At 48.7% G+C, this 26,769-nt stretch overlaps 9 protein-coding genes across 9 annotated transcripts; 5 read left to right on the top strand and 4 right to left on the bottom strand.

Annotated features, from left to right (window-relative positions):
- Window positions 1-2,515: 2,515 nt before the first annotated feature.
- On the top strand, window positions 2,516-3,001 carry PENARI_c018G01110 (uncharacterized protein; the record flags this gene model as incomplete). Its single annotated transcript, XM_022634481.1, has 1 exon — window positions 2,516-3,001. The coding sequence occupies one exon, from the start codon at window positions 2,516-2,518 to the stop codon at window positions 2,999-3,001; it is 486 nt and encodes a 161-aa protein (XP_022485502.1).
- A 2,049-nt stretch (window positions 3,002-5,050) lies between these two features.
- On the bottom strand, window positions 5,051-5,745 carry PENARI_c018G02545 (uncharacterized protein; the record flags this gene model as incomplete). The annotated part of the gene is made up of 2 exons (XM_022634507.1): window positions 5,051-5,139; window positions 5,346-5,745. The coding sequence occupies 2 exons, from the start codon at window positions 5,743-5,745 to the stop codon at window positions 5,051-5,053; spliced, it is 489 nt and encodes a 162-aa protein (XP_022485485.1).
- A 4,118-nt stretch (window positions 5,746-9,863) lies between these two features.
- On the top strand, window positions 9,864-12,035 carry PENARI_c018G06707 (uncharacterized protein; the record flags this gene model as incomplete). The annotated part of the gene is made up of 2 exons (XM_022634587.1): window positions 9,864-10,105; window positions 11,471-12,035. The coding sequence occupies 2 exons, from the start codon at window positions 9,864-9,866 to the stop codon at window positions 12,033-12,035; spliced, it is 807 nt and encodes a 268-aa protein (XP_022485675.1).
- A 398-nt stretch (window positions 12,036-12,433) lies between these two features.
- Window positions 12,434-12,914, bottom strand: PENARI_c018G08034 (mitochondrial 54S ribosomal protein mL60; the record flags this gene model as incomplete). The annotated part of the gene is made up of 3 exons (XM_022634607.1): window positions 12,434-12,486; window positions 12,581-12,810; window positions 12,874-12,914. The coding sequence occupies 3 exons, from the start codon at window positions 12,912-12,914 to the stop codon at window positions 12,434-12,436; spliced, it is 324 nt and encodes a 107-aa protein (XP_022485569.1).
- Window positions 12,915-13,857: 943 nt separating this feature from the next.
- PENARI_c018G02138 (tafazzin) lies at window positions 13,858-14,649 on the top strand (the record flags this gene model as incomplete). Its single annotated transcript, XM_022634501.1, has 1 exon — window positions 13,858-14,649. The coding sequence occupies one exon, from the start codon at window positions 13,858-13,860 to the stop codon at window positions 14,647-14,649; it is 792 nt and encodes a 263-aa protein (XP_022485514.1).
- A 320-nt stretch (window positions 14,650-14,969) lies between these two features.
- PENARI_c018G08577 (uncharacterized protein) lies at window positions 14,970-16,682 on the top strand (the record flags this gene model as incomplete). Its single annotated transcript, XM_022634616.1, has 1 exon — window positions 14,970-16,682. The coding sequence occupies one exon, from the start codon at window positions 14,970-14,972 to the stop codon at window positions 16,680-16,682; it is 1,713 nt and encodes a 570-aa protein (XP_022485468.1).
- Window positions 16,683-17,019: 337 nt separating this feature from the next.
- dbp9 (ATP-dependent DNA/RNA helicase) lies at window positions 17,020-19,015 on the bottom strand (the record flags this gene model as incomplete). The annotated part of the gene is made up of 4 exons (XM_022634626.1): window positions 17,020-18,109; window positions 18,164-18,642; window positions 18,698-18,774; window positions 18,823-19,015. 4 exons carry the CDS (start codon window positions 19,013-19,015, stop codon window positions 17,020-17,022), a joined length of 1,839 nt encoding a protein of 612 aa, XP_022485566.1.
- A 729-nt stretch (window positions 19,016-19,744) lies between these two features.
- Window positions 19,745-24,710, top strand: PENARI_c018G02805 (uncharacterized protein; the record flags this gene model as incomplete). The annotated part of the gene is made up of 15 exons (XM_022634509.1): window positions 19,745-19,819; window positions 19,898-20,432; window positions 20,486-20,715; window positions 20,774-21,053; window positions 21,114-21,347; window positions 21,406-22,073; window positions 22,139-22,595; window positions 22,647-22,845; window positions 22,895-22,966; window positions 23,021-23,071; window positions 23,138-23,202; window positions 23,256-23,440; window positions 23,495-23,761; window positions 23,919-24,010; window positions 24,077-24,710. 15 exons carry the CDS (start codon window positions 19,745-19,747, stop codon window positions 24,708-24,710), a joined length of 4,044 nt encoding a protein of 1,347 aa, XP_022485660.1.
- A 311-nt stretch (window positions 24,711-25,021) lies between these two features.
- PENARI_c018G01984 (uncharacterized protein) lies at window positions 25,022-26,194 on the bottom strand (the record flags this gene model as incomplete). The annotated part of the gene is made up of 1 exon (XM_022634497.1): window positions 25,022-26,194. One exon carries the CDS (start codon window positions 26,192-26,194, stop codon window positions 25,022-25,024), a length of 1,173 nt encoding a protein of 390 aa, XP_022485631.1.
- Between the last annotated feature and the right edge of the window lie 575 nt (window positions 26,195-26,769).

Here is a 26,769-nt window from a genome sequence, read left to right as displayed (position 1 = left end):
GTGGCACAACAAATAAAATCCAACGCAGTCTGGCACTGGCAGTTGTTCCAATATCCATTTGTAGAGTAAGCCATAGAAACGAATGAGACTCAAGCTGAATGTTCGTTCTCCTGCATAGATCAACCAGGGAAAGACTCCTCATGCTAGATAGTCTGCAATCTGATCGTCACAATACTGCACAAACGTATCCGCAGACTCAGTTCCCCCTTGCTGCTTCGTTTCCATCGCTCGCAACAGATCATCTCTTGGACAGGGATGGAAACGACCCCAGGGGATAATATAGCTCCCTCCATCAGCAATATTAAGCTCGTGAGAAAAAGCCGCCCAAAGCGAAGTATACGCACCGAATTTAGCGTGATATGCCAGAGGTGCTACGAGACACCAAAGAATCACTGAAAAATGCCGGGCGATATCTGTTCTCAGATTCCCTGGATTTTGTACCACGCTTAAGATGCCACTTGCGCCAACTTGGTCTGCCAGAGCCTTTGCCAGAAACCAGTTTCCTACCTTGGTGTTTATGTAATTGCGAGCTGGATCTGTTTCTTTTCGAAGAAGCTCTGATATCTCCATTCCACCGACTGGCGCAGAGATATCGACAACGAGGGATCCTGTCCATATCACTCGAACACCAGCAGGAGGAATGCTTTTGGCCGTATGCAGAAGGATAGGCAGAAGAAGTTGCGTAAGAAGATGTGGCCCGAGGCAGTTTGTCGCCAGCTGGAGATCGTGGCCTTGAGGCGAGACGGACCCTCGGGGAGGATTGGATATACCTGCATTGTTGAAGAGAATGTCCAGGCGTGATTCAGCGCTAGTAAATTGTTGCACGGCTATTTTGATTGTGGTCAAGTCGTCCAGAGAGAGAAAGAGAAAGATAATGTCTGCACCTGCAGAGGATGACTCGGAGATTGCTTTGATTCTTTCAATTGCATGCAATGCCTTCTCTTTGGAGCGACCGGCGATGTACACTCTACCACCTGCTTTGTAGAGAATTTTGCATAGCTCAAATCCAACTCCGCTATAGCCACCGGTGACTATGAAGACTTTGCCTGCTGGGCTAGGGAGATTGGTTTCTGTCAGGGAGGGAGGAGGTGGAAAGAATTGCGACCAGGTTACTCCCATGATAATTGTTATGTTTCTCTGGGTGTCTGCGGTGAAGGTATTTGTATCGATACTGAAAATGCGATGAGGTTCTCTTGTTCCTGGGCCATTGGAATATAACCCAAAGGCAAGTCACACAGTGGCTGTGATTTCTATCCGATATGCACCGAGGAAGTACACGAGATTTCCTTTTTCCAACACCTCTATATTTTACACCGAGACCAGCGCATGGTGTTCTTGCGCCTGACCACCAAGAAAGGGGACAGATGCAGTGCCATACGTTTCAAACGAGTACGTGGAAAATTTAGGCGATAAAAGGTGTATCCGGAAATTGTGACCTCAAGACATGGAGATTGAATTGGAATAATATCACGGCGTGAGAAAGAACACAAAGTTTAACTTACGGGATAAACCCATCCACAGAGATAGTAAAAAGACAGACAAAATTGGATATTATATTCGAGGGTATGATGTTGTGGAACAGGTATTCTTGCCCTGGTTCCTCTCCGGCATCGGAGAACATAATGAGGTACGGAGAAAGGGCACATGGCCTGTCCCTGTGCCAGATAATGATGTCAATATGATCGTGGTTGACCGGGGTAAAACAATGCGCCCTATTTAGACGAGCTCCACAGCGCCCCATAGCGGGCAACGTATTGCAACCCTCCCGGGATGACCGTGCCGAGTGCACTTTCAGCTACAGTACAAATTTGGCTGATCGAACGGGCTCAGTGAGACACGTGTATTCCCCGGTTAGGACGGGACTTCTCGAAGGACGCTAGAAGAGGATGACCGAGCTTGATTGGCGGGGNAGGAATGATAGGGCTGTCTCACAAGGCTACAATATTCGGAGCACATTTTTGTTGATCCCGCACCATATTGGCCTGTTTCGACCCACTTGAGTCATCTGCGAAATACCTGTGGAATGTCTGTTTCCGAGAAAGTGCATAGAATAACCTTGGAAGTGTACAGTACTGTATGTGGTAAAGAATAGGAATGACAGGTGAGTCACAGGACAATGTTCAATATATGCAGGTCGACGTGTCAGTTCAGTTCAAGACTCGCGGTGAATCTGCGGGGTGGGAAGAGCGGGAAAAGAGGCTCCAAGCCAGACACGATGTCTTATTGGCCGGGGAGGGTGCGATAGGGCACTTTGTCGCTGAAATCCCGTGAATCTCACCGCTAGGCCTTACAGGTGGACTCGGGTGGGCTTGATATTGTTCGTTTTATTGGTTAAAGGAGGGAGAAGTGCGTCTGAGAGTCGTGTTAATTGGTTATGCCCCGGTCTTGTTCCTTTGTCACAGCATGCTGCATTTTGGTTGGTTGCCCTACAAGGTATGACGATCAAGGAGACATAAATATCGCTAGTATCCCCCTCAACTTTCAGGCTGTCTTACTTTCAGTCTTGTATCCTCAAATGCACTCTTCCAGCTATCCTAAGAGATCTCTCTCCCAAGCATCAACCAGCTCTACCTCCTCTCGCACCAGTCAGCACTCCCAGAAGAAACGGGACGGATCTTCCTCTCTGTCCTCAAAGATCTTTCTGTCTAAATCCCCTGCTCCAATCGATATTCCTAAGAGCCGTTCCTGCCAGGACTCGACCATCTCTCAGGCTCAAGACATCTCACGGAGCTACCCCGACTTTTCATACTTCCCCGACCACCAATATCACTCTACCAGCCCGACAGAGATGTCTCCCACAATTTCTTCACCTCGGTCCCCAAAGCGTGACTTTGCGACCAAGCAAGGTACAACCTCAGTCCGCAAAGACTACCGCCGTTATAGCGGGACTGTCAACCACTACGGACGGCACTCAAACGATTGGCTTTTTGGTGGCTTCAGTGTTCGTGAGACTGTCCGCGAGGGCATTGAGAAGCTTCGCGGCTCCGACAAGGACAGCTGAATGATTGATGGCAAGCCCACATTGATAAATCCACGGTCAAACTTCTACCGTCGTGTTTTACAACTCTACCGAGGCGCAAAACTATGCGTTTCTCCCGGATAGCTCCGACTCCTTGACTTTGGCGAAGATCAAGGTCTGATCCGCCATAAATGGAAGCTGTTTGGCTCCATCTTCTGAGACTCTGGGGTGTCAAGCCTTGACAAGTATGACCACACCCCTCCCATCGCCAGTCTTGTTTGCATTAGTGAATCGTGTGTCACCGTGCTGCATTTCAATTCGACTTTCAGTCCGCGATGTTATTCATCCGATGCCTCCAATCATATCGTGAGGTTGTCTCGGTCGCGTTTGACGCCTGTGATGGAAGATGTCTATTTTACGTTACACTTTGGCCCTTTGAAAGGAGGTCATTGCCATGTTCCCTTGCAGAAACATAGTTATAAACTTAGTCAATTTGCAATCTATCTCTTCATAAAGAGAGAAGATGCATTTGCAATTCTATCATGAAGTCTCTTATCAATTGAAGTTCTATTCTCTAAAAATGCTTTTTGCACCAACGTAATGAAATTTGAATCACTTGCGTAAAGAATTAGTAGTGAAGCAACTAGCGAGATCGAGAGGGCAAACACCTTGATTGAGATGGCCGTACTACGTAGAGATAGAACAAAATCATCCCCTCCAAGACTAGCCTATAACAGTCTCAAACAGGCAGCTGGAAGAAAGCGCCCGAAAACGGTAATATCAAAGCAGAATTTTGATAAAGTTTCCTTCAGGAAAATGTATGTCCTTACAGAGGTACATACGGACCTTTTAGAGACCAGAACCGCAACCATATTACTTGATCTCAGTAGTAGAAACCGGCTTGATTCCGGGAGCTTAGCACCCCCACTATACGTCCCCCACCCTGTGCATCTAACGGTAAAACCATGTCGCAGCGCTAACCCTTTCCAGTGTCCCTCGCAGGACAATTATAAGGGATCGCGCTTATCTCGACAAGGATTGTACGCCACGTGGAATACACCATGTGGAATTGCTACCCTTGCGACATCTTGATACCTCATGTAGGAATAGAACGAATTCACTGCTCACTAAACTATTGTCTAATCCATCGATGCATTTCGCTCTTATATATTTTGGTCTCCTCCGATTCGTTGTCTCAGATATCGCAACATAATTAATCATATTCCAAGGAAATCAATCTATGAGAGCCACATGGTTCGATCAATCACGTTTATTTTTCTACAATCTATAGTCAACGTACCTTTAACGACCACCGTGCCCGATCCTTATTATCTGATTCCACAAGTGGATGGACTTGCCTTTCCAGGGAGGCCCCGAAAAGCAATCAATCGGGCCCCATTACAGCACGCCATAAATCATTTCAACGATTCCGATCGATCGATTGATGCTGACAGACTGTGCTATATGTAATACCGTTAAACCTAACATATAGGCCACGGGATTGCATCCTATTGGCCGATCATATAATATTACCCAAACTAGCATGGCATGGCATGGGATGAGGCAAAAGGCCACAGTGGTTCGCGACAGATTGTGCCTGTGCGGGCTGCTGGAATCACAGAGGGACCGGCCATCTATGCTCGATGATGCCGCTGACTAGGACTATTTTCCTATCTAAGACTAGTTAGGCTTTGGCTTTTTTGAAGGTCGGTGTATTTCGAGAATCCCGTATTGAAGAGCGTTAACGCTAAAGTTTAGTTAGGGAGGGGTATGGTGATTTACTGACGATCACCACCCGTTGTGCGGATGATCTCTGCAGGAAAGGGGTTGATTCAATCTGCATAGTGATAAGAAGGAGAAATAATCCGCGCGACGACAACTGACAAGGATATGGAGTAATTCGCCGAGAAAAGTGGATATTTAATAGACCGGTGCGCCCTGGACTATTTAACAATATTTGTGATACTCTTTATTACTTTCCACCGCATAAAACGTATTTCCAATGAGTAAAATTGCGACAAAACGAACCAAGGAAAAGCGGACGCCCAAGAACTCCCAAAAATGAAGGAAAGATATCTATCTATCGCCGAATTACGCGCGCTGCCATGCCGCAATGTCGGCAGCGGAGATATCCAAATTTTCGGCCGTCAGTCGCTGAAGGCGGGCCACTTGAGCAGCAGCTAAGGTTCCCGCAGTCAGCATGAGTCCGAAAATGGCAGGGGAGGGGTTAAAACTGAGGCCCTAAGCTGAGAACCGTTGTGGTGGGAGAGGGGCATAGAAAGAGCGGGAGCGAAAAAGAACGCGAAGAGATCCAACGGCCAATATGAGAACAAAGGAACACAGATTGACACAGAAAAGCCAGGAAAACAGGAAAAGAACGACCCACTTGGTTGCTGCGCAGCTGCTGCGCCGGCGTGCACGTGGATTACCGCTGAATCGACGTACTCCTTGGTCACCACGCCGTTATACGAGGCTGCGCTGAGCATCACGCGCAGACGAAACTTGCCCGGTTGTGAAATCGCCAGAGGGCTAAATTTTGCGTATCCGCTTTTTGCATTGTCGGCTCGGCTCCGAACGCTCGCTGTAAGATTGCCGCTCAGGCCCGCTGCGGCTCCAGTACAGGCTTCGTCGCGAAGGGAGGCGTTCACCACTAGGGCTTGGGCGTTTTGGGCTGGGGTCCCGATGGGATTCACTGAAATGACCACCGGGATGGTAAAAGGGAATCCGGGCCGCACAGCTGTTGGGGGAGTGGTCTCGAAAGACAGAGTGAATTCACGACCGGCCATTTTTCGCTTTGTTGGAGGGCGTAGAAGGAGGAAGAGCTCATAGATATATAAGGTTTAAGGCACCTTGATCTACTTTGGCCCAACGAGGAACTGGTGGAACGGGCGTAATTGGTGAAGTATAAGTGAAGTATATTCACAAAGGATCTGGAATAAACCCCGAGTAAAGTAGAGACGAACACGAGAAGTTAAGTAGGATGGGGTCGAAGGGAACTCGGAATCAGAGATGATGATAGAGATGGGATATGAATAGATCGAGCTTGAAGTGGTTCCGGCCGGGACTTCATATACTTCACGGCATGCGCCGAGGGGCCAATACCTAGTCTGGACGCATAACCTTACCAGTTGGAAAAGATTGGACCCAATGTTGCCACCGTCCAAAAGTACGCGATTCGCGTCAATGATCGGTGACCAGGTACCTGGGACGGGTAAGCCAGCCGTGATGCAGTGAAAAAATTATGAGCTCGATTGACTATTCGGCACATGCAGGATCCTTGCCGCCGCACGTTCCGGCAGCATGGGATCGAACAGTGGGGCGAATTGATTCTAGTCCTGTCTTCTGGTCTGATCAACGGGTACGCGTCCAACATAGATGTGGAGTAAGTACGAGATCTGAGGGATCGAGATGCACAGGAGATCTGAAGCTAGTGGCAGGATCGGCCGTAGAGTTCAGGGCATGGGGTTCCACTCTCTCCTGCCTTTTTGATTCGATCCCTTCGCGTCTTGGATGCTTTTTCCATGAGAACTTTGTCAGATGAACGTCTTGGCACGCAGAATCAACGTTCATCCGCAGGGTTGGGAATCCTGTGGATTGAGGTACAGGAAATGGGATTGTCAGCTTATCCATTCAATAGTTTCGTGCACGGATCAACCAGCGGGTCGCTGCTTGACATCCCGGGACCGCTACCAAAAACCGGTGTCTTGTCATTCGATGTCTGTCATTTCAGTTTCTCACGGATGTTACCGTTCGAACCTCCATTGGAGATGTGGCGCACCACTAGTCTGCAGGCATCTCATCTGGGACGTATACCGAAGCTTTATTATCAACAGGAGGTCCGAACTAGACCTAGTTGACCAATAAGAACCGAGTGATCTCCAGGGAGAGCAGACCGCAACATTCGGCTCTCAGGGCCCTCCTTTCAAGAAAGAACTGCAAGCCACAGCATGACAGTGAACTGTGGCGACAGTGGAGGCAAGTGGAGGAGATATTCATCCTTCGGTACCACCGACATACTATAACCTGCAGTAAGCTTCAGTGAGCCCAATTTTGGGAAAATTTTTCTGGTCTTCCAAAATCATTTGGGATTTACACCCTCAAAAGGTGTTGCCTAGGGGGGCAAGGAAAAGGCATTAGGCTAGAGTTAGAGCTGAATTGACAGCCGAGCCCCTAACCACATTGGTTCTGACAAGATGCGCGATCCAGCCTCACCTGGCCAAACTTAATTGTACTCCAGAAACTCGGCATAAAACACCGAATCAATGTATGCTGGATCCGATTTGGCGTTATCTCAGATGCTCCACGTGTGACACTTTCTAGCAGGGCTGCTTTGGCGATCAGACTGTCGATCTCCTCAATAGTTCGCATCATCTCTCGGACCCGCTTCGGACCCGCGAGAAGAAGGAGAAACAAGGTCAGCCTTGTTTGCTTCTATGATCAGGATTCAGGCGTCTCTCAGTTGGGCAGAAGCCTGTGATGCAAGCGCGATGCAAGCGCATGCAGGGCAAAGTATGATTTCAAGATGGAAAGTGACGCACCTGAGGAACAGGTTTGGCGCCAAATCGGACTAGAAAACAAGATCGTCAATGAAGCAGAAGCATCAGAGATTGCGGTGATGTACTCAAAATCGGGACGCCCAACAAAACGTAAGATAGGTATGGTATGTTGGAGACCTTGAATGTGTTGATCGGCAACTATCTGCACAGCCACGATTCAGCCGCAGGTGGCTAGTGATGTGGCTAGAAGGCAAGGGTGGCTGGAGCGGTGTGGCGGTAGACTGTGTATCCTTCCCAATTAGGCAGGGATGAACGGAACCTTGAGTTCCTTGATATTAATGCCGATCGATTGACTGGTTTGATATCACTTAATCATTAGATACCGGAAAAGGCAAAGAGAATATTCCCATCCCAGGGTTACATGTGAATATCTGCAGTCATAAGTTTCTGTCGCTTAGATTCAGCCCTAGAGTATACAATGCGAACTGACATATCATTTTGATATCAGAATTTAGCTTTCCAGTAGCTTGTGGGGGCTATTTTGCCACTAGAGTACAAGTCTAGACTTGTCTCAGAGTTAGGCAGGAATTGTAAGGGCTTATTCCATTTGTCCGAGCCCTTGACTGCCCAAGGTACACGGAATCTGAGCTCAACAACTACATGTGGAGCGATTTTATCATGCAGCTAATCAAATAACCACGAGTAAATGCCCGCCACCAACAGCGTATATGTCAGGTGCGCGCAAGAGGGCCCCACTCATGGATGGCTGTGACCCAAACAGCAGCCCCAAGACGGACTGTGATGAGACTTTTTCAAGATTGACCACCGCATGATGTTCTATGTCAGTCCTGCAGTGTCTTTCGCGCGAACGAACAGGTCTTTCTCGGCCGCCTTGCTCTCTGCCGGGAGTGCAGAAGATGGGTTTGGCGAGCTAGATGCCTTGAGGATCGTCTGAGACAGCATGACCACATCCCGATGCACAAATCTGCAGATTTCACGGGAAGAAGGGACGTGGTTTTATCATTTTAGAGCGGTTGTGTCGTTTCACGAAGCCGTCATCGGTTGAGAGAAATGTAACTTGGACTCAAGCCATAGGCATTTGATCCGCCACTTGCCTTATTTAAACTTAAGTTGAACGAGAAGACGAAACTGCACTTGAATGAGAAGAACAAAACTGCGCCCCAAAGGGCTTAAGAAGGCAACCTGAATATGGATCAGTAAGATCTAAGATGTCGGTAAGGTGAAGATGAAGGTGTAGAATTCGGGTCAGACATATTATGTACCGAATAGAGTATTTAGCGCGCAGGTTATTTGAAAGGTATTTAAAGAGGATGTCAACAGGTATCAAAGAGATTAAACCAAGGCAACATATAGTTTTAACTCTATAAGTTAGTCTATAGGGTTTCTACTAGCTTAGTATAAAACTTCGTACGATATGCTTAGAAAGGCTTGTCTAATTAAGATAACTCGCACTCAACTAAACTCCTAACCACACACCCAAACCCCCTCCTTTATAAGCAGTCTATCGTATCAAAGTGCGGACTATGGTTTTCCTCAATACAATGTAGCGGTGGCCCTATCGAATCATCTCATCTAGAAGAGGGTCGAAGAATATCTCCGAGAGTTCGAGCCGCAGACGACAAGGGCGCTCCTCTTCAGGGTAGGTTTTGTTTCTGATAAATCTTGTATCGTAATGTCTTGGTAGTATATGTATTGAAGGTGTATTAGACTTTGCGCAGCAATAAATCTTGTTTTAATACTCAAGAAGTATTTCTAGACACAAATAATGAAACAAGTCTCAGGCGTATATGGTGTGATTGGTTGCTTGCAATCTTGACTGCATCGGGAGACTGGGATGCCAGTCCATGCTTATTTAAACCCGCTCTCCATGACGACGCTACGCCAAGTCAGAGAAATCAAGCCAAGCATATTATTTTGCCTCCGTCTAGTTTATATGTATATTGCACGATGTAGAAATTCCTAAGGAGCCCTCTCGCAAATCATCTTGTGTTTGAGGGGTTCTACGCCGACACATTTCCAAGGTAAGAGATTTTATAATCAGTGACGCTACGGATTGGGGTTTCGCGAACAATGTTCGAAAGATGTTAGAGATTCCACAATGCTTGAGAAGCTTAGGACACATTCATGATCGTAAGCTATAGATTAATCCATATCCGCAATGAAACTATTGATATTATCGCCCAGAAATAAGACTAAAGCCAAATAAGACTAAAGCCGATTTCATACATCCATGAAGCGGGAGATGGCAGGTAGGCAATTCCGTGAGCTGCTGCTGCCTCGTAGGCATCCCAACCCTCCCCAATTGTGCATGTCAAAGATAAACAGTCTTAACGACACACCATTCTCTATATCCTTACTATTTACTGGAGAACACCCGGCATCAATCGATGGCGCCACTAGGTATTCGACAGAGCCACTCACTTGGACCTGGCACTCCTCGTCCCCCGAAACGGCCGCCGAACGTCCCAGTCGAAGTGCACAAGTCAATCGATCCGAAGGTGTTCGCCGAACTGATGGCCGGAACGGTCGGCATATTTATACTTGCAGTGTTGTTCTGGAAGCTGGGCCAGTTTATCAGAAGATTCAACCAAAACAAGGTGCTGAGAGCAGGCAAATCTACCAAGACCCGGTATGCGCGCACATGGTATGGCTGGGTATCACGCCCGACACACGACAGGAACAAACGGGTCATTCGTGATTTCTTCATTTGGATTGGGAGAATGACCGCGTGGAAGTCCACAAGGGCTGATTATAGTTGGGTCTGGTGGGATCCCGGCGGCCAGGAGAGACAGAAACGCCGATGCGAGCTGAAAAGACTTTGGTGGTTACCAGATTGGTGGAAGAGCTATGATGATCTGCCGTCGGCTGATGAGATTTGGGATCCTTGTTCGCGGCCGGAGTGCCACGGGGCTTTGGTGGATGATGCCTTGTCCAGTTCTGTCAGGGCCGCTGATCCTTTGGAAAGACAACGAGAGCAGAGGGACGCCTTGCTGTCGATCCCGCAGCCACTTCCCGTGTTAAATAACAGCCAACAGCCTATCACTCGTTCGATCATCGAGGAGCTCTTCAGGAATCCCCTAGAGGTTGATAACTCTTCAGATCACCACATAACATTCAATTCACCCGAAAGCAGACCGAAGCCGACAACCAGAGCATCAATTCCATTTGACCATGTCCATTCATTACCCTCACGGCATAATAATTTTTACCAGCATCGGAGAGTGATTCCGTGGTCACAAGGTGATGGGCCTCAAGCCATCTCATGTCAAGTTGAGTCGATTGTCCACCATATGGATATGCAATACGAGGCTACTGCCTCAACCGATTCTTCCACCCCGAATATGCCATATCCAGCTCATCGACACGGGGATTCAAAAAGGCATCGCGATTGGGCAGCCAGGATGCAGATAGGGCCCAAAGTTACAGCCCTGGAAAATCTTCGTGATTCATCTGGTCCTCCTGGGACGCCGATGACTGAACTGTTGGCCAGCTATATATCTGAAGGCAGCTCGTCTATTCGTCTTAGCCCGAAGAGACGAAAGAAAGACCAGGGACATCTGCAGATTTCCGAAGATCGAATGTCTTTCACTTCGAGGGTATTCACGGGTGACCAGGTTCTCTCGTCGAATAAGAAACAGATATGTACCAGGTCTATCCAATGGAACTCTGCACCAGCAAGGAGCCGCCCTCCCAGAAAGGATGGACAGCCGGCCAGAGGGAAATTCAATGATGAATGGCGATCAGCACATGATTCAAGCCACCCTTTATTTGCCCAGATGCCTCGTCGCTCAAGTCCAAACGGGAAAATTAGGCGCACCCGACACTCAACAGATCACACTCAGCTGAAAATAGGAAGGCCTGTCGACAAATTAAGTGACTGGGAGGTCAGATTGATGGAAAGGCTAGATCGAAAACTGGTATGGGTCTCCAATGAATTCAGCCCCGGGCAAAAGCCATATCATTTTGCCTTGCTTGCCAACCATTGGCTGAACAGAGAAACCTGGATCGTGTACGATCCCATATCAAGAGTTAACAATGATGGACGCCGGGAGTGGGGAGACCCTCGCTTCAACGTTCCATATCCGGAGCCAAGTCTGAGTCCTCGACTCAAGTACCCTAGCTCCATCAAGAAGCGAGCGCATACACCTCGGATAGACTCCTGGCGTGCGGCGGTCAACAAGCAGCGGAAGGTATCTGGCATTCGAGATGCTATCCGCAGCATTGAACTGTTTGAAGGGTCGGCGGAGGAACCGCCTGATGGTCATATTGATCCAGCTTGCTGGGCTTTGCCGAAACCGCCTCAAGGCTTTGAAATGTCCACCTCGCAGAAGAACGCCTGGTACGAAGGAGGGGCAGGGTGGCAGGAAAAGCTTGAAGATTGGCAGAACGTTCGTTGGGGATATCGTCTTCGCAAAGGCATCTATGAAGGACGTGTCAATCGGGGAAAAGTGAAGGAAGCGGTGGTGCAAGTCAACAAATGCTACCGCAGTGCATCGGCCAAATTGATTCCCAGCCACCATTCCAGCAAACGAAGAGCTCCAAACCGTCGGGTCTCATGACGAGAGTATCCTGTCTGCACAGCGCAGTTTCTTTGTTTATTTCAGTCCATTACTCTGTCGTTCAACCTGAGATATCACTCGACATATCCATCACCTTCAAGGCTGTGTCATACGCTCACTACCCTTCCCCTTGTTCCATCTCTATCATTAGCATCCCCGGAGTAGCCGGAGTACCAAACACAAGACAGTATATCGAAATGCAATTGAATTGAAAGCCCGATCTAAGCGCTGGGGTAATAATGGAACATTGTAAGCCACCATCCTCTTCAGAATGGCTGCGCAGCAATTCACAAAAGCCAAAACTCCGGTAGTCCATATGTTGTTTTCGCTCCGAGTCCCGTTTCGAAGTCGAGTGTCGGATTTATTGTATAGTACATGTGCGAGGGGCAAAGCATCCCTTAGAAACCAGGAGGGTTCACACGTTGGCTGACGCGAGTCCACTTGGGCAGCTCTGGAGAAAAGGGAGACAGTCAGCTCATCTAATCCAAAAACACAATGACAAGACACAATTGACACTGCTATGATGCATAGTGCTGGAAACATACTGTGAATGCTTTTCCGGTAGCTCTTCTCCTTCTTATCGAACAGAGTGTACTTGTCCTTTGGCAGCATCTCCTCCTCGCGCGGCATCTCCGCGTACCACCGCTCCACGGCCTTGGAGCTCTGTCCGTTACGCGCAAGTGCGGCGCTGACGGTGTCGACGACCCGGTCCACGGAGCGCAGGCGCTTGCGCTGCCGGGCCTTCTGGGGTGAGGAGAGACGCCACGGGGTCTTCCTGTATTCGGAAAGAAATTGTTAGCTTGAGCCTGTTGGGAAGTCTCCTGTAGATCACACGCACCAGAGAAGACCACCGAATAATGCCTGGGTTGACTTGTACATTGTGGTTTGTTGGTGTTGAGATGTCGGGAGAAAATCGTGCGCTGAGTCGGAACTGCAATTGGTCCGTGCGCCCGATGTATAGATGACGAAGAGAGTGTTGTGCGGGCTAAACAAGGCAGAAGAGTGTAATTCGAGGGTATTTTGGCTACATTGGTCAATGGACTTGCTTTAGTTCAATACGTACAGTTTCATCAATGGAATTAGTGTAATGCTGGACTGCTGATTTGCTCTGAACTTCCCCAACCAAAATCATGTGATCCCGAAACAGTGGATTTCCAGGAACGCGACATTTTTCTTCTTCTCTCGACGCAAGTGATTCTTCTGTGGAGTCGCCTCTCCCCCAAGCCAAGCTATCGGTGGCTTGAACAGAGCTGAATTGTCTATGGATTGTTTATAGCACCCTTACAACATCCACCATGGACTCCAGCGCAACAGCAGATTCCCCGTCCCTGCCTTGGAGGGCTGTTTCCAACACAACCATGTGGGGAGTGGCGGGTCTCTGTCGTGGATTCCTGTCTGTCCTCTGTAATGCAGAGTGTCATGGGAAGGAAGCTTTCACAGAGTTGTTGGACTCGCGACATGAAATATCGGAACGATCTAGAGGATTGATTACAGGTACGTCGGAGAAAGGACACGGAATATATCTAGTACAATGCTGATTGAATTGGTTGATACTAGTGTCAAACCATCTTAGCGTGTACGTTCACGCAACTCCCCTCGAGACAACCTATACCCAAACTTCGAAGATAGCTGACATTGCGCCGGGATACCAGAATGGATGATCCATTGATTTGGGGTATTTTGCCTATGCGATTCTGGAACAAGCGGTGGTCATTTGGAAGCCACGATATTTGCTATCAGACTAGGTATGGGCAACTCGTTTCGGCTACCAATGACTGTGCTGACTGGAGCCAAATATAGACCCCTCGCGCTATTTTTCACTATGGGCAAGGTTTTGCCTACCCACCGCCTCGCACACTCTCCGTTTGGTGGCTTAGGACAACCTGCCATCACCGAAGCCGTTCGATTGTTATCCAAGGGCCCGTTCCCTGTTGACCACCACCGCGCCATCCCTGAACGCCAGCATTGGAGCCTGGAAAACGTCTGCGTCGATCCCTTCTCGGACCTCTCAATCGCATACACCACCAACGGCCAGGACGCGCACTCATCCCCTTCCGCGTACTCCTGCAACTCCCATTCGTGGGTGCACATTTTCCCGGAGGGCAAGATTCACCAGTCACCGCGAAAGACGATGCGCTATTTCAAGTGGGGTATTGCACGCCTTATTCTAGAGCCCAAGGAGTGCCCGGACATTGTTCCGATGTGGATCGAGGGCTTCGACGATGTCATGCACGAGAGTCGGAAGTTCCCACGGTTCTTGCCTCGGCCTGGAAAGCGGGTCAGTGTTACTTTCGGATCCAAGGTGGACACCAATGAAGTCTTCGGAGATATGAGGTCGCGTTGGGACAAGTTAAAAGCCAAGGTTGAAAAGAGAGACCCCGAGTCCCGCGACCTGCCACTTGGTGTCTTGAGCGAGGAGCTGTTGAACAACAAAGAAGCAGTTGAGCTGCGCAAAGAGGTCACCTTGAAGGTGCGAAACCTCGTCTTGGATGTTCGCCGGTCTCGTGGATTCCCTGACGAGGACCCCAAGGAGGGGTTGGTTGATACCTGGTTGGAGGAAGGCCCTAAGCGTGAGGGCCACATGAAGGACGATTCCTGGGTTCGAGATATCTGAGCCATTGTATAAAATAGTGTATAAATATGTATAGACCTGCAACGATCAGCTTAGCTTCGACTTCTTTTTAACTTGGATATGGCAGTCTATTGTCGCCACAGTGTCAAAACAAATTCCCCGATATAACCCTTTATATCATTGAGTTAACCTAACGTTAAGTTAGATTGCCTCTACGAATACATGTACTCAATCTCCTATCAATCTATAGACTGATTTGCTGCCAGCAGAAAGATGGTGGCGGCAATAGAACTTTATTTACTTGGGGGGGCGATAAGCGATAAGCGGAGTGGGGAGCCTCAACTTCACCTCCGCAACTTCTCATGCCCAAAAAACACCAGCGGTTCCATACCAAGCCAGCTACTCCTGCCCACCATAGTCTTGGTTCTTCGTCTCGCTATGACAGGCCTGGGGCATCTGTGGCTGCAGAGTCAGTCAATGATCTGATCAGCCACCTGCGGCTGACACAAACACCGAATCCTTCTGAAGATGGGTTACCCCGTCAGCGTCCCTCTCAACGCTCCTTCGTCGCCCCTCGCTCTGTCCATCCTTCGCTCCGGAACCTTCTTGAGCTTCCGGAAACTCCAGCACCGCGACCTCGCCCTGGTGCCCAGCGCACTGCTATCGGTACTCGCCCGCGACGGTTCGCCGGACCTCCTCCGCCTGACAGCTGGCTTTCCGGTAATACGGACAGCACAAATGTGACAGACCAGCATAAATTGGCTAACATGGTGGGTGACTCCGAGCGTGTTGTTCACCGTTTGAAGCGGCTACCAGGGGTCGTGTTCCCCGATCAGAGGGATCTGGTGCATATGGTGCTCAAGTCTATGGCCTTGAATTGGCTTTGGCATTTGAACTATGACGGCCCATTTCTTGCTCAGCTCCCTAGTCATATAAAGGCATTGCTATTGAGTTATGTCGCTGTATATGCCAGAGGCCAGCAGTTGAAAGGACGCATGAGAGGATTGAAACCGCTTCTTCTAATTGAGGGCGACCATGTCCAAGGTGATGTGCATGGAGAAGGTGTCAATGAGAGTAGCATCATTGCTAGTGATGCTGCTATCTTACGTTTGGACCTGGGCAATACGCTGGGACACTGGATGACATTCAAGCAGTTGGCAAGCGAGCTGTTCACCTCGACAAAGCCAGATTTAGACCAAGATGGAGTAGTTCCAGCTTCATGGGATCAAGAGATTGACCAAGACAAAGCTGAGCCTGTTGTCCCAGATGCAGTTCCAACCCCGTCTATTCCAAAGGGTATGACCCAGGGTCTACGCTTCACCAATCTCCGCTACTTATCTCTTGCTCACCCCCAACCTGCTTCGGCAAGCTGGAGTTCCCTCCTAAATATCGTCAGCCGCCTCTCAACTCTCACTCACCTCTCACTCGCTCATTGGCCCACTCCAACCCGGACTCCGGGCGCTGCCACTGCTCGTGTCCGGCACCCATTACACCGCTCCTTGACTTTTAGCTACAGCGGCACTGACAACTACGCCGCAATGGACAACAACTGGGCCGAAGCCGCGAGCATCCTCCGTCAACTTTCACGGTCTACATACTGCCTAAAATGGCTTGACCTCGAAGGCTGTGCCGAGTGGTTACCAGCCTTGAAATGGGTCGGCAATGACCCAGACGGTCACCCATATCCACTGGGAGCCTCTGGCCCAGAGTGGAACGGATCGTGGAGAGATGTGGAATGGATCAACGTGGGCCCTGGCTGGGTTCCTGATCTGAGAGATGATTCGGAATCTCAGCACCCGCCGCGACCACTGGCTTTGTCTGTTAATACGCCTGACGACTCTGATGATTCTGATTCTGCTACGCGACATGAAGAGCGGCTCATCAATTTCCGTCGTGCGAATGAGCTTAAGCTTTACCGGGATTCTTTTCATACTTCGTTGGAAGTGCGTAAACACGTGCGACTGATTAGGAGGGAGGATCGTGGGAAATGGCTTCAAGTTTCTTTCGGGCTGGAGAACGTTGACTCGGAGACGGTGAGCACACTGCTTGGACAGGAAATTTCGGTTGTCCTGTGAGGATTTCACGGATTATTGAGGCCGGATGTGTTCCAATGCATACTGCCTTGTACCTAATGATATGGTCATACTCCATCGCATTGTGACCATGTGAATATAATCTAGATATCCAACGTTGACAATACAAAGACGAATTCTTGCTTTGTCAATTCGCGTGTTCAGCCCGAAGCGACGATCACTAACTTTTACTTTCCAGGCAACACTACGCAAACCGCGAATTGTGGCGAAAAATAGAAATATACTGCATGTAGGCATTAAGACAAAAATCCACATTGAAATATCCCGATTCATGTCTGACTGTACAAATGGTATCACCTCATAAGACCGAAGTTCCAAACTACTTGCGCCGGTTAAACGTCTTGAGAGGATCAACCTTCCCACCAGCCTTGCCCTTCCCACGGGCACGGTTGCGATCTCTCGCCTTGCGAATGCGATTCTGCTTGGTGGACGAGAATCCAACATACCCAGCATTCTCCTTGGAAATCCCCTTGCGACCCTTGGCCGGCATAAGGTAGTCCGGAACATGCTTAAGATGGGCCTGGACACGCGCAGCACGGAGCTCGCCATCATGGCGCAGCTGGCGCAGTTCGTCGGGGTTGTCTTCGAAGTGGCGCTTCAGTTTCTCGCTCTTGATCAGTTCCTGGCGGATCTCGCGGCCTCGTGCTTCTTGCACGGCCAGACGGGTCACGGCGCGCAGTGCGTCGGTCATACGGTAGCGGAAGGCGTCGACTTGTGACATCTCGAAGTGATAGGGCTTGACTTCGTGGCCAAGCTTGGTTTGCCGCTTGATGATCTTTGCCAGCATGGTTTCGTCGTGCTTTGTGCTTGGGATTGAGGTTGGACGGTGCTTGCCGTGTTGCTCGGCTGGCACCACGAAGGAGAGGGCCATGCCCGCCTTTCCAGCGCGGCCGGTACGTCCGATGCGGTGCGTGTAGGATTTTGAGCTGGTAGGGAGGTCGAAATTGAGGACGCAGGCAACGTTCTGGAAGTCGACACCGCGCGCAATGCTGTAGTCCTTTTCTTTGCTGGTCATCTTGCGGCGCTTCTGGGTCTGGGCCTTCTTTTCGCTCTTATCTTCGATAGCCTCTTCGTCGTCGCTGTCTCCCATTTCTTCTTTTGCTTCCTCTTCCTCTTGCTCTGCCTCCTTGACTTCGCGCTTTTTTGATTTGGTTATTCCAAGAACTTCTTGCTCATCCGCAGCCACGATAATATCGTAGACACCCTTGTTGAACTCTTCAACGACGTGAATTCGTGAGTTGATGGGCAATTCTGAGTTGAGGACACAGCTCTTCAGGCCGAACTGTTCCAGGAAAAGCTTCACACGGTAGCAACGATCTACATCTTGAACAAAAATGATAACCTTGCCCTTGATCAGCTGCAACTTGAAGATAACATAGGTCAGAAGGAATTTCTCGTCTTCGGCGCACCTGTTGGAGATCGATTAGTATCTGGTAGAGTGATAGACAATCACGAGAACTTACTTGACGACGAATTGGCTGACACCGGCACCCTTCTCTTCCTTCTCCTCGAGCTTGAGAATAACCGGGTTCCGACAGTACAAGTCCTTCAATGTATCAACCTCCGAAGTAAGAGTAGCACTCATCAGGAATGTCTGTGCTCCGCGAGGAATAGCCTTGGAAAGAGCATTGATCTCTTCATCGTATCCGTATGACAGAACCAGGTCTGCCTCGTCAATAACAAGATGGGTGATTTTGTCAAGCGACAAGGCGGAATTGTTGACATTGCTGTAAACTCGGGTAGGTGTCGACACAACAATATCGGGGAAATCGGCGAGCAAAGAACGCTGCACTTCATCGGACACCTTTTGTGTCAAGTTGACTGACCGGATATCCTTGCCACAGAATGCGGCGAAAGTGGTAATCACTTTCTGGACCTGTTCTGCAAGTTCGCGGGTCGGGACTAGGATCAGAGCAGTTGTGGCTTTCAATGAGGGGTCGGCCTATTGAATCATATCAGTAAGGAGCAATGCCATCATCGGAGAAAGAGGTACGAACAGTCTTTTGCTGGAGGATAGCCTGCAAGATCGGTAGGACATAGGCGGCAGTTTTACCAGAGCCGGTTTTCGCACGAGCTTTGTCGGTCAGCATTTGTATCCATCAGGATATCATCTCGAACCTACCGAGAATGTCCTTTCCTTCCAGCGCGAGGGGAATAGCCTTCGACTGTACAAGAGTGGGCTTGGTGAACTTTTCTTTGATCAGAGCCTGGCGCAGTCGAGGATCGAGATTGAGGGCTTCAAAGTCGAGATCTTTGTTGTCAGTTCCCGCAGCCTCCGGAGAGGGAACGTCGTTTGCATCCAGCTTGCGCTTCATCTTGGTTGTGCTTTGCATTATTTTCTTGGATCTTGAGGAGATTGAAACTTTTCGGGAAATTTTGTCGGGCGGTGAGAATGGCGCGGGCGGTGAGGACGATTAAAGTATGAAAGATGACATAAGCATTGATGCCTCAGGCGGCAGTGCTGTCTGTTGAAGCATCAATTTTGGCCTGACCAAGGACATAGAAGTATGTTTTTATCTCATTTATGCATTTGTACATTTACGAATTGAATTAAGACATAAAAGATGCCTCCGTTTGTCTCACATATTGTTTACAATCAATTGCGAGAGCAGTCACGTAAAAAAAAATAGCAATGCACGTCCAGTACTCAAAAGAAAAACATTGATGGGACAAAGTGCAGTGCCATTTAGTAGATAAGGCACAATATGGCGATTAATTGCAACTGGATGTACTCATCTGACGTTAGTAGAACAAAAGTATTCAAACTTTTGTTTTCCAATGTCGAGCAATACCATGTCTCGATAGCTTACTCTTTACTGTATAATTTACGACAATTGTTACATTGACAGCCTATCACGCCAAGCAGGTGGGAGAGATCTACACTAGCGCGGTGACCATGTTTACTGGCCGTGCAGGAAATAGGCTCTTGTCACATCACCTCTCACACGACTGAAGGCGAAAAAGCTGCCACAGTAGGTCGCAAAGATTTCTACCCAATAAATATGGCTTCCCTGTGGTTGTACAGGGTATCTGGATCGATCACAATGTCACTGATCTTACTTCTTTGTTTATTGCAACGCATCCGTTATCATCGACGGTCAGACAAGACGCTAGCTATCGTACAGCACAGGAACAAACTGGTTGGTTACTACTTGCAGAAATCCGCCTTGTTTCTATAGATTGCTAACATATCACAGGTACTGCCTGTGGCCCTCCTTACAATTAACTTGGGAGTGATTTGGTGCCTTCTGTTTAGTAATTATCCTGACACAAGTCTCGCCACTATTATTGACTCTACTCTGTCACTCGTAACGACGACTGCAGCTCTCTCGCTCCACATCCTCGAACAGAGCAGATGTGTCAAGCCATCAGGCGCCGTACTAGTGTACCTCGCATGCTCACTAACGAGAGACCTTTTGGAGTTACAAGTCATTCCAAGCTGCCTGAGCACTGGCACTTGCCACTTGGTCAAATCTAGGATCTGTATCGAGGGACTCTGGCTGACTTGGGATCTACGGGCCAATGATTTATTCTCGCGTCTTGGCCAAAAGTTTGCTTTTATTCCAGAGGAAGCAGCCGGAATCCTTAGCCAAATATTCTTCTGGTGGATGCATCCGTTGCTAAGGGAAGGGTATAGCGCTAGGCTGAATCTTGCGACTTTACCCGAGATCGACGAAGCACTTTCATCACAAGGACTGCGAAAACGAGCTTTAAGATTCTGGGTCGGACGGTGTAACTCATTGAAGCCATTTGAGGATGCAGTGCAGTGCTGACATACGGTGCAGCAAATCCCCACACAAGATGGATGCTTCCATATGCGCTAGCAAGATGTCTCAAGCGTCCATTGTTGTCACCGATACTTCCACGCGTATTTCTCATCTTATTCACATACTTGCAGCCCATCTTCATTGGAACAGCAATACGATTTGTCAATGGCGCGTCTCAGACCATTCTCGGTGGAGATAGTGGCTTTCGATTGGTGCTTTTTGCTACGGTGGTGTACATGGGAATAGCGGTACGATACTTAAGAGCCGTGTGCGGCTTTTCTATCGATCTGATGATATACTATCTAGGTGTCGGCGGCAATCTACCAGCATGAAATCAATAGACTGCGCGTTATGGTTCGGGGAGCATTGATCGGTCTCGTTCACCACCAGTCGCTTCATTTGCCAAATGAGAAATCTCAAGGCTCATCCCCATTGGCATTAATTACCTCAGATATTGACAGCATCGACTCCGTGGGTGAGGTTTTCCACGAGACCTGGGCCCGGCTTATAGAGGTAGCTACCGGGACAGTGCTCTTGGCCGCTCAGATCCAATGGTTCGCATTTCTACCATTGATAATAATCTTCGGTAAGTATGTATCAAGAAGGAACGGTCTGAGTTTTGAAGCGTATTAAATTTTACCCTTAGGATGCTCGCGGATGAGTGCGTATGTCGCAAAACACTTGGGGAACCGACAAAAAGGCTGGAACGAAGCAACGCAGAACCGTCTTGCCGCAACAACCGCAGCCATAGAAGGAATCAAGAGCCTGAAGATGATGGGCATGGAGGATGCAATCCAGTCTCAGATATTGCATTTGCGAAGCAATGAGATCAAAATGTCCAAACGCCTACGATGGATTCTGGTCGCCTACAATGCAAGTGGTACGTATCAGGTCAGATTGACAAATATCATTCCCTTGATTCTAACTTTATATTTGAGCAAATGCACTTGGGATCCTCGCTCCAGTCTTGACTCTCATCCTCTTCCTCTTATCCTCTCAAAACGATCGAATGCATGCCGATCAAACCTTTACATCTCTTGCCCTTCTAGCGATGGTAACACATCCAGCCAACATGGTCATGACTCTCATTCCACAGGCCATTTCTGTTATGGCAAACTTTGATCGTATCCAGACTTTTATTAGCCAAACGTCCATTCAAGATGCGCGAGATGTCTCTCAGGGAGACAGTGCTCAACAATTCGTTTCAATGCAAAGCGTAACGGTAGCAGCTCGTCCATTATACAATCCTATACTCTGTGATGTTGACTTAGCAATCACAAGAGGGGAAATTGTGGTTTGCGCTGGTGCCGTTGGAAGTGGGAAAACAACGTTAGCAATGGCTGTTCTCGGAGAAGCCACTATTACCACTGGGTTGATCTGTGTCTCTTCCAAGAAGATTGCGTATTGCGCTCAAGAGCCGTGGTTGCCTAGCGTCACTATCCGTGAAGCTATATCAGGACGTATCGTTGGCCTAGATATCCAGTGGTATAATATTGTGATCGAAGCCTGCGGTTTGGTGGCAGATTTCCATTCCTTTGTCGCGGGTGATATGGCACTGATAGAGAACAACGGAATGAACCTCTCTGGGGGGCAAAAACAGCGTATAGTACGAAATTTGTTGCTTTGCTTGTGGTCACTGCTTAGTATTGTTTGCTAACAAATTCACCAAAGGCTTTGGCCCGGGCAGTCTACTCGAAATATAGGATGCTTGTCCTAGACGATCCCTTCAGTGCCCTTGATGAAGGTGTCACAGGTCACATCGTGCAGAGGCTGTTGGGCCCACGAGGTCTGTTTCGAAAAATGGCGACTACCGTGCTTTTGGTCAGCAATTCTAGTGGGTTTACAACTCTGACTATAAAGGTTGATTCTTCCTCTAACATCAAAAATTGGGTAGGAGAGATATTTTCGATTGCAGACCGAGTGCTGCTCCTGCAGGATTCAAGGCTACATCACCATACCCACCTTCAAGATCCGAAAGCTGCTTTCGGGCTTCTTACATTGCCTGCAAATCTCATCCACACCCCCAACCGACCGAAGGAGTTTGGAGGTTTTGGAAAGATCCGGAAACTACATCTAAGCGATGCTGAGGACGATAGCTCTCGGAGGACTGGGGATATTACAATATATGGTATGGTATATATCCACAGCCTTTCTACCAGATTTTACTGATCCCAGAAAGGGTATTATATGCGCGCAATTGGCTGGTCAAACGCTCTTCTTTTGATTGGCTGTACGGCTGGTTTCTCATTTTGTTCTACAGTTGCTCAGTATGTTCTCAAATGGGCGACAGAATCGCCTCGGGACAGAATTGGGGTTTATATGTCTCTCTACGCTGCAATGTCGTTCATGGGGTGGGCGGCAACTAGTGGAACTGTGTGGTAAGACCTTCCGCTGTCGAAGACGGTCAATATTGCTAATCATCTTCAGGGCCGCTCAAATCAAAGTTGCTGTCAGGTCAGGGGCTTTTTTACACGCACAGCTTCTTGATCGAATCCTTAAGTCCGTTTCCGACCTCGGCGTACCTTTTTTAGAGTACTGATCGTTCTGAACTAGGGCCCCTCTGTCTTACTTCACTGGAACTGATATCGGGGTCATTATGAACAGGTCTGTAGAGAATTTTTGTGTTGAAAACATGCATACATTATACCTATGCTAATTTTTGATATTCAGGTTTGGGCAGGACATAAATCTCGTGGATAAGCAACTTCCTCCAACGCTGGCAAATCTAAGTACCCGTCTGCTTGTCACAATCTCGACTTTTGACCTTTCCACTGACAGTTATTATCAGAAATCTTTAAGCTGTTAATGCAATTGGTGCTACTCTTAAAGATCCGACCAATGATGACTCTCACTGTGCCAGTCTGCGCCATATGCGTTTATTTCATTCAACGGATTTATCTTCGGACATCTCGACAACTACGCTTCCTTGAGCTAGAGTCCAAAACATTTTTGTTCACGAATTTCCTAGACACGGTATGTGTATCTGTCACGATGTCCGAAATTTTGCACATCTGATTATTAACATAGGCGAATGGCATTGTTACAATCCGGGCCTTTGGGTGGAAAGACAAATTCGATAGCGAGAATGTGAAAGCCTTGGACCTATCTCAAAAGCCATTTTACCTTCTTCTCTGCCTACAGTGCTGGCTAAAGGTGATACTGGATTGCATTATCACAGGGTTTGCAGTTCTTCTGATTGCGTTTACCGTCTCCTATCGAAACACCACAGCCGGTGCCGATCTTGGTTTGGCTCTGAACTTGATAATTGTCGCAAACACCACGCTACTGCGGCTTGTACAGTCCTGGACATCCCTTGAGACTTCTTTAGGGGCGATATCTCGATTGAAAAGCATACAGGACTGTGTCCCAACTGAAGATAGCGCTAGGCATACTCTGGATCCTGGCCTGCAATGGCCCTATTTTGGAAATTTGCAAGTCAAGGATATCTCAGTGGGCTACAAAGTCCACTCCACTTACCCTACGCAATGTATCTCTCACCGTCAAGCCTGGACAAAAGACCATTATTGTGGGCCGAACAGGGAGGTAAGCAGGCAAGACTGACTTTTTCTCTCTTTTGTGAGCATTTGGCTAATTACAATCTCTCGATAGTGGTAAGAGCACATTGATGCTTTTCTTGCTACAGCTTCTTGGGCCTGGGCAGGGATCTACATTGATCGACGACATCAACATCACCCACATGTCGCCGAGAATTGTCCGAAAACGTGGGTTCATTGCAGTGCCACAAGATGGCCTCATAATTCCAACGGCAAGTCTACACTTCAATCTAGATCCTTACCACACGAGCTCAGAGCAAGAAATATCCCTGAGCCTCCAAAGGACAGGTCTTTGGGATAAGATCCTTTCAGCATCCGCCGGTTCGGCTGAGAAGGCAGGATTGAGTCTCAAAATTCGAAGTCTGCTAGATCTTCCTTTGTCGTCATTTCTACCATTCTCGGCCGGACAGCTACAACTATTTGCCTTAAGCCGAACACTGCTGAGGATTTGGGCTTCTACCCCATACAAGCCGATTGTTATCTTGGATGAGGTCAGCTCTTCGTTAGACTCGGAAACAGAGTCTATTCTGATAGATATCCTCCGAGATGAGCTCCGAGATTACACTGTTGTTATGATTGCACATCGCGTTGCTGGTATCATGGGTGCTATGAGACCTGGGATTGATGCAATTGCCACCATGCAAGATGGAGGCCTGCAAACTGTGTCTATTATTGCCAGCTCTGGATGATTGAGAACTTTTTACCTGGCATGGAGGGTGGTCAGCTCAGATACCGAATAGGTTACCAAAGAAAAGACATTGCGTTGAGATGTAATCCATTCGCATCGTAAATCCAGTTCATTATGTACATGACCCAAACAATTTCCCACACATGTCCATTCCAATCCATAAGTCAATGGGCAATACAATTGCCTTAAAAAAAAAGAAGAAGAAAACGCTGATCCCATAATCCATAGTCCCTCCGAGGTCCATATTCTTAGTCAGATTCCGTTCTCACGGGTATTGCGTACACAAAAAAAGAAACTCAATCATGCCAAAGCTCACGAGTACTGAGTCTCGCCTTCGCTGTCACTCAGACTGTCACGACGACGGCTACGTCCATCGCGACGGTAGCCCTTGGTTAACCCGGGAATAGGGTGCTTGTAGCTCTTCGTGCCAGAGTCTTCGGTGTCGACATTGGAGTACTGGTATTCAGAGCGAGAACCAGCCGATGAGAAATCAAGCGGCTCGGTGAAATGGCCTGGAGGGTGGGGGTGGGAGCGGCGGTCCTGCTTGCGGGGACTGCTGGTACGAGATGATGGAGCGGGAGGTGGTCCAACCTGGCTGCGACGGTCACGACGGCGGTTGTGACGGCGGGTGGATGGGTCGCGAACGCGGCGCTCTTCGGCCGTGTGGCTGATGACGTCCTCGCTGCCCTCTGTGAATGAGAATCCGGAAGGATCGCGGCGTTGACGGCGAGGCTGATCGTAGGCAAAGTCGTGGGCTTGGCTCATCTCGCTTTGTTGGTAGGAGGTTGGCGGGGCGGAGGTGTCGTAGTCACTGCCGTGATAGGTTCCGTCTGCTTCACGGTTCATGCCACCAATGCGAGCAGGTTTTTCTTCACGGTATGCGCGCACATCGGCATCATCGGCGCCTTCCCATTGCTCGTGCTTGTTGCGGCGGAGAAGCTTCTCCTTCGCGGTTTCTCTGAATCGCTTGCGTCGGGGTTTCTCTTCCGTGACGGTTGTCGCTGTGTCGGTGTATGTTTCATTGGTGAATGAGTATCCATCGTCGGTGTAGCCCTTGCCAACCACACTTCCACCGCCAAGCTTGGTACTCTTTGTAGCATTACTGAGAGTCTTTCCGTCAGGTCCTTTCCGTCGAAGGACAGTGGACTTGTAGTCATCCCAATCGCCCTTCCGCCACACAAATCCACCATTCTTGGCCCAAAAGAAGAACCAGATTGCGCCCAGGACAAATAGTGCTCCAATAATAGCGAACAGAGCCATCAGACCTTGCATCTTTATACTGTGTGGGTCGACTGTACCCGCTCCACGGACTGGGGTTTGTTTGGTTGTTGTCGAGTCGGCACGAGCAGCGAGTGGATGAGATATGATATTGAGAGAGGGCGAGGTGTCGAGGGTACCCTCATTGCTGGCATCCCGAACGTAGAGCCCGGCAGCTCCCACAGCTGGAATGCTGGGGAAGTCCCGATTCTCTGGAACTGGAGCCATGATGAAGAATCAGAGTGGTCGAGAGCGCTGTGGCTCAAGACGGGACCCTCTGGATAATAATCAGTATTCTGTAAATCCTTGCAATCGAGTCATGAGCTTACATTGAAGCAAGTAATCAGCACCAGATCTAGATATCGATCTTTGATCACTGGAATGTGGATGTGGAATGTGGAACAAAGTGCGGAACGTCTAGCCGGGTGTCAGTGAAATCTTGAAGATGCAAAGACGGGAATACCAAACGAGATATATTCCAGCCTAACCTGAGACTGCACGTAATTGAGGAGGTTGGAGGAGGCTGGGGATTGTGTTTACTGGGCGCGTTGCACGGGCAACCCGCTTACATCATCCCCCACATCGGCCCGCTCGATCTATAAAAGCGTCGATCATATTGATTCACTTTATTTTGATGTGTAGCGGTATGATTTCATTTCAATTAGATATCAATTATCACAAATTACAAATCACAAATCACAAATCATGGAGGGCCACCCGCTCGAAATAAGCCTCTGAAAAAAGCCATCCCTGATCGAATCCTGCGATCGCACCCAGACAGCTAGCGGGGTATCAAAACCAAT

This window comes from Penicillium arizonense (genome assembly GCF_001773325.1).
Source record: "Penicillium arizonense strain CBS 141311 chromosome Unknown PENARI_contig018, whole genome shotgun sequence".
In the NCBI taxonomy this organism is placed as follows: Eukaryota; Fungi; Ascomycota; class Eurotiomycetes; order Eurotiales; family Aspergillaceae; genus Penicillium; species Penicillium arizonense.
Note: the sequence above shows the minus strand (reverse complement) of the source record. Positions and strands in the feature narration are given on the sequence as shown.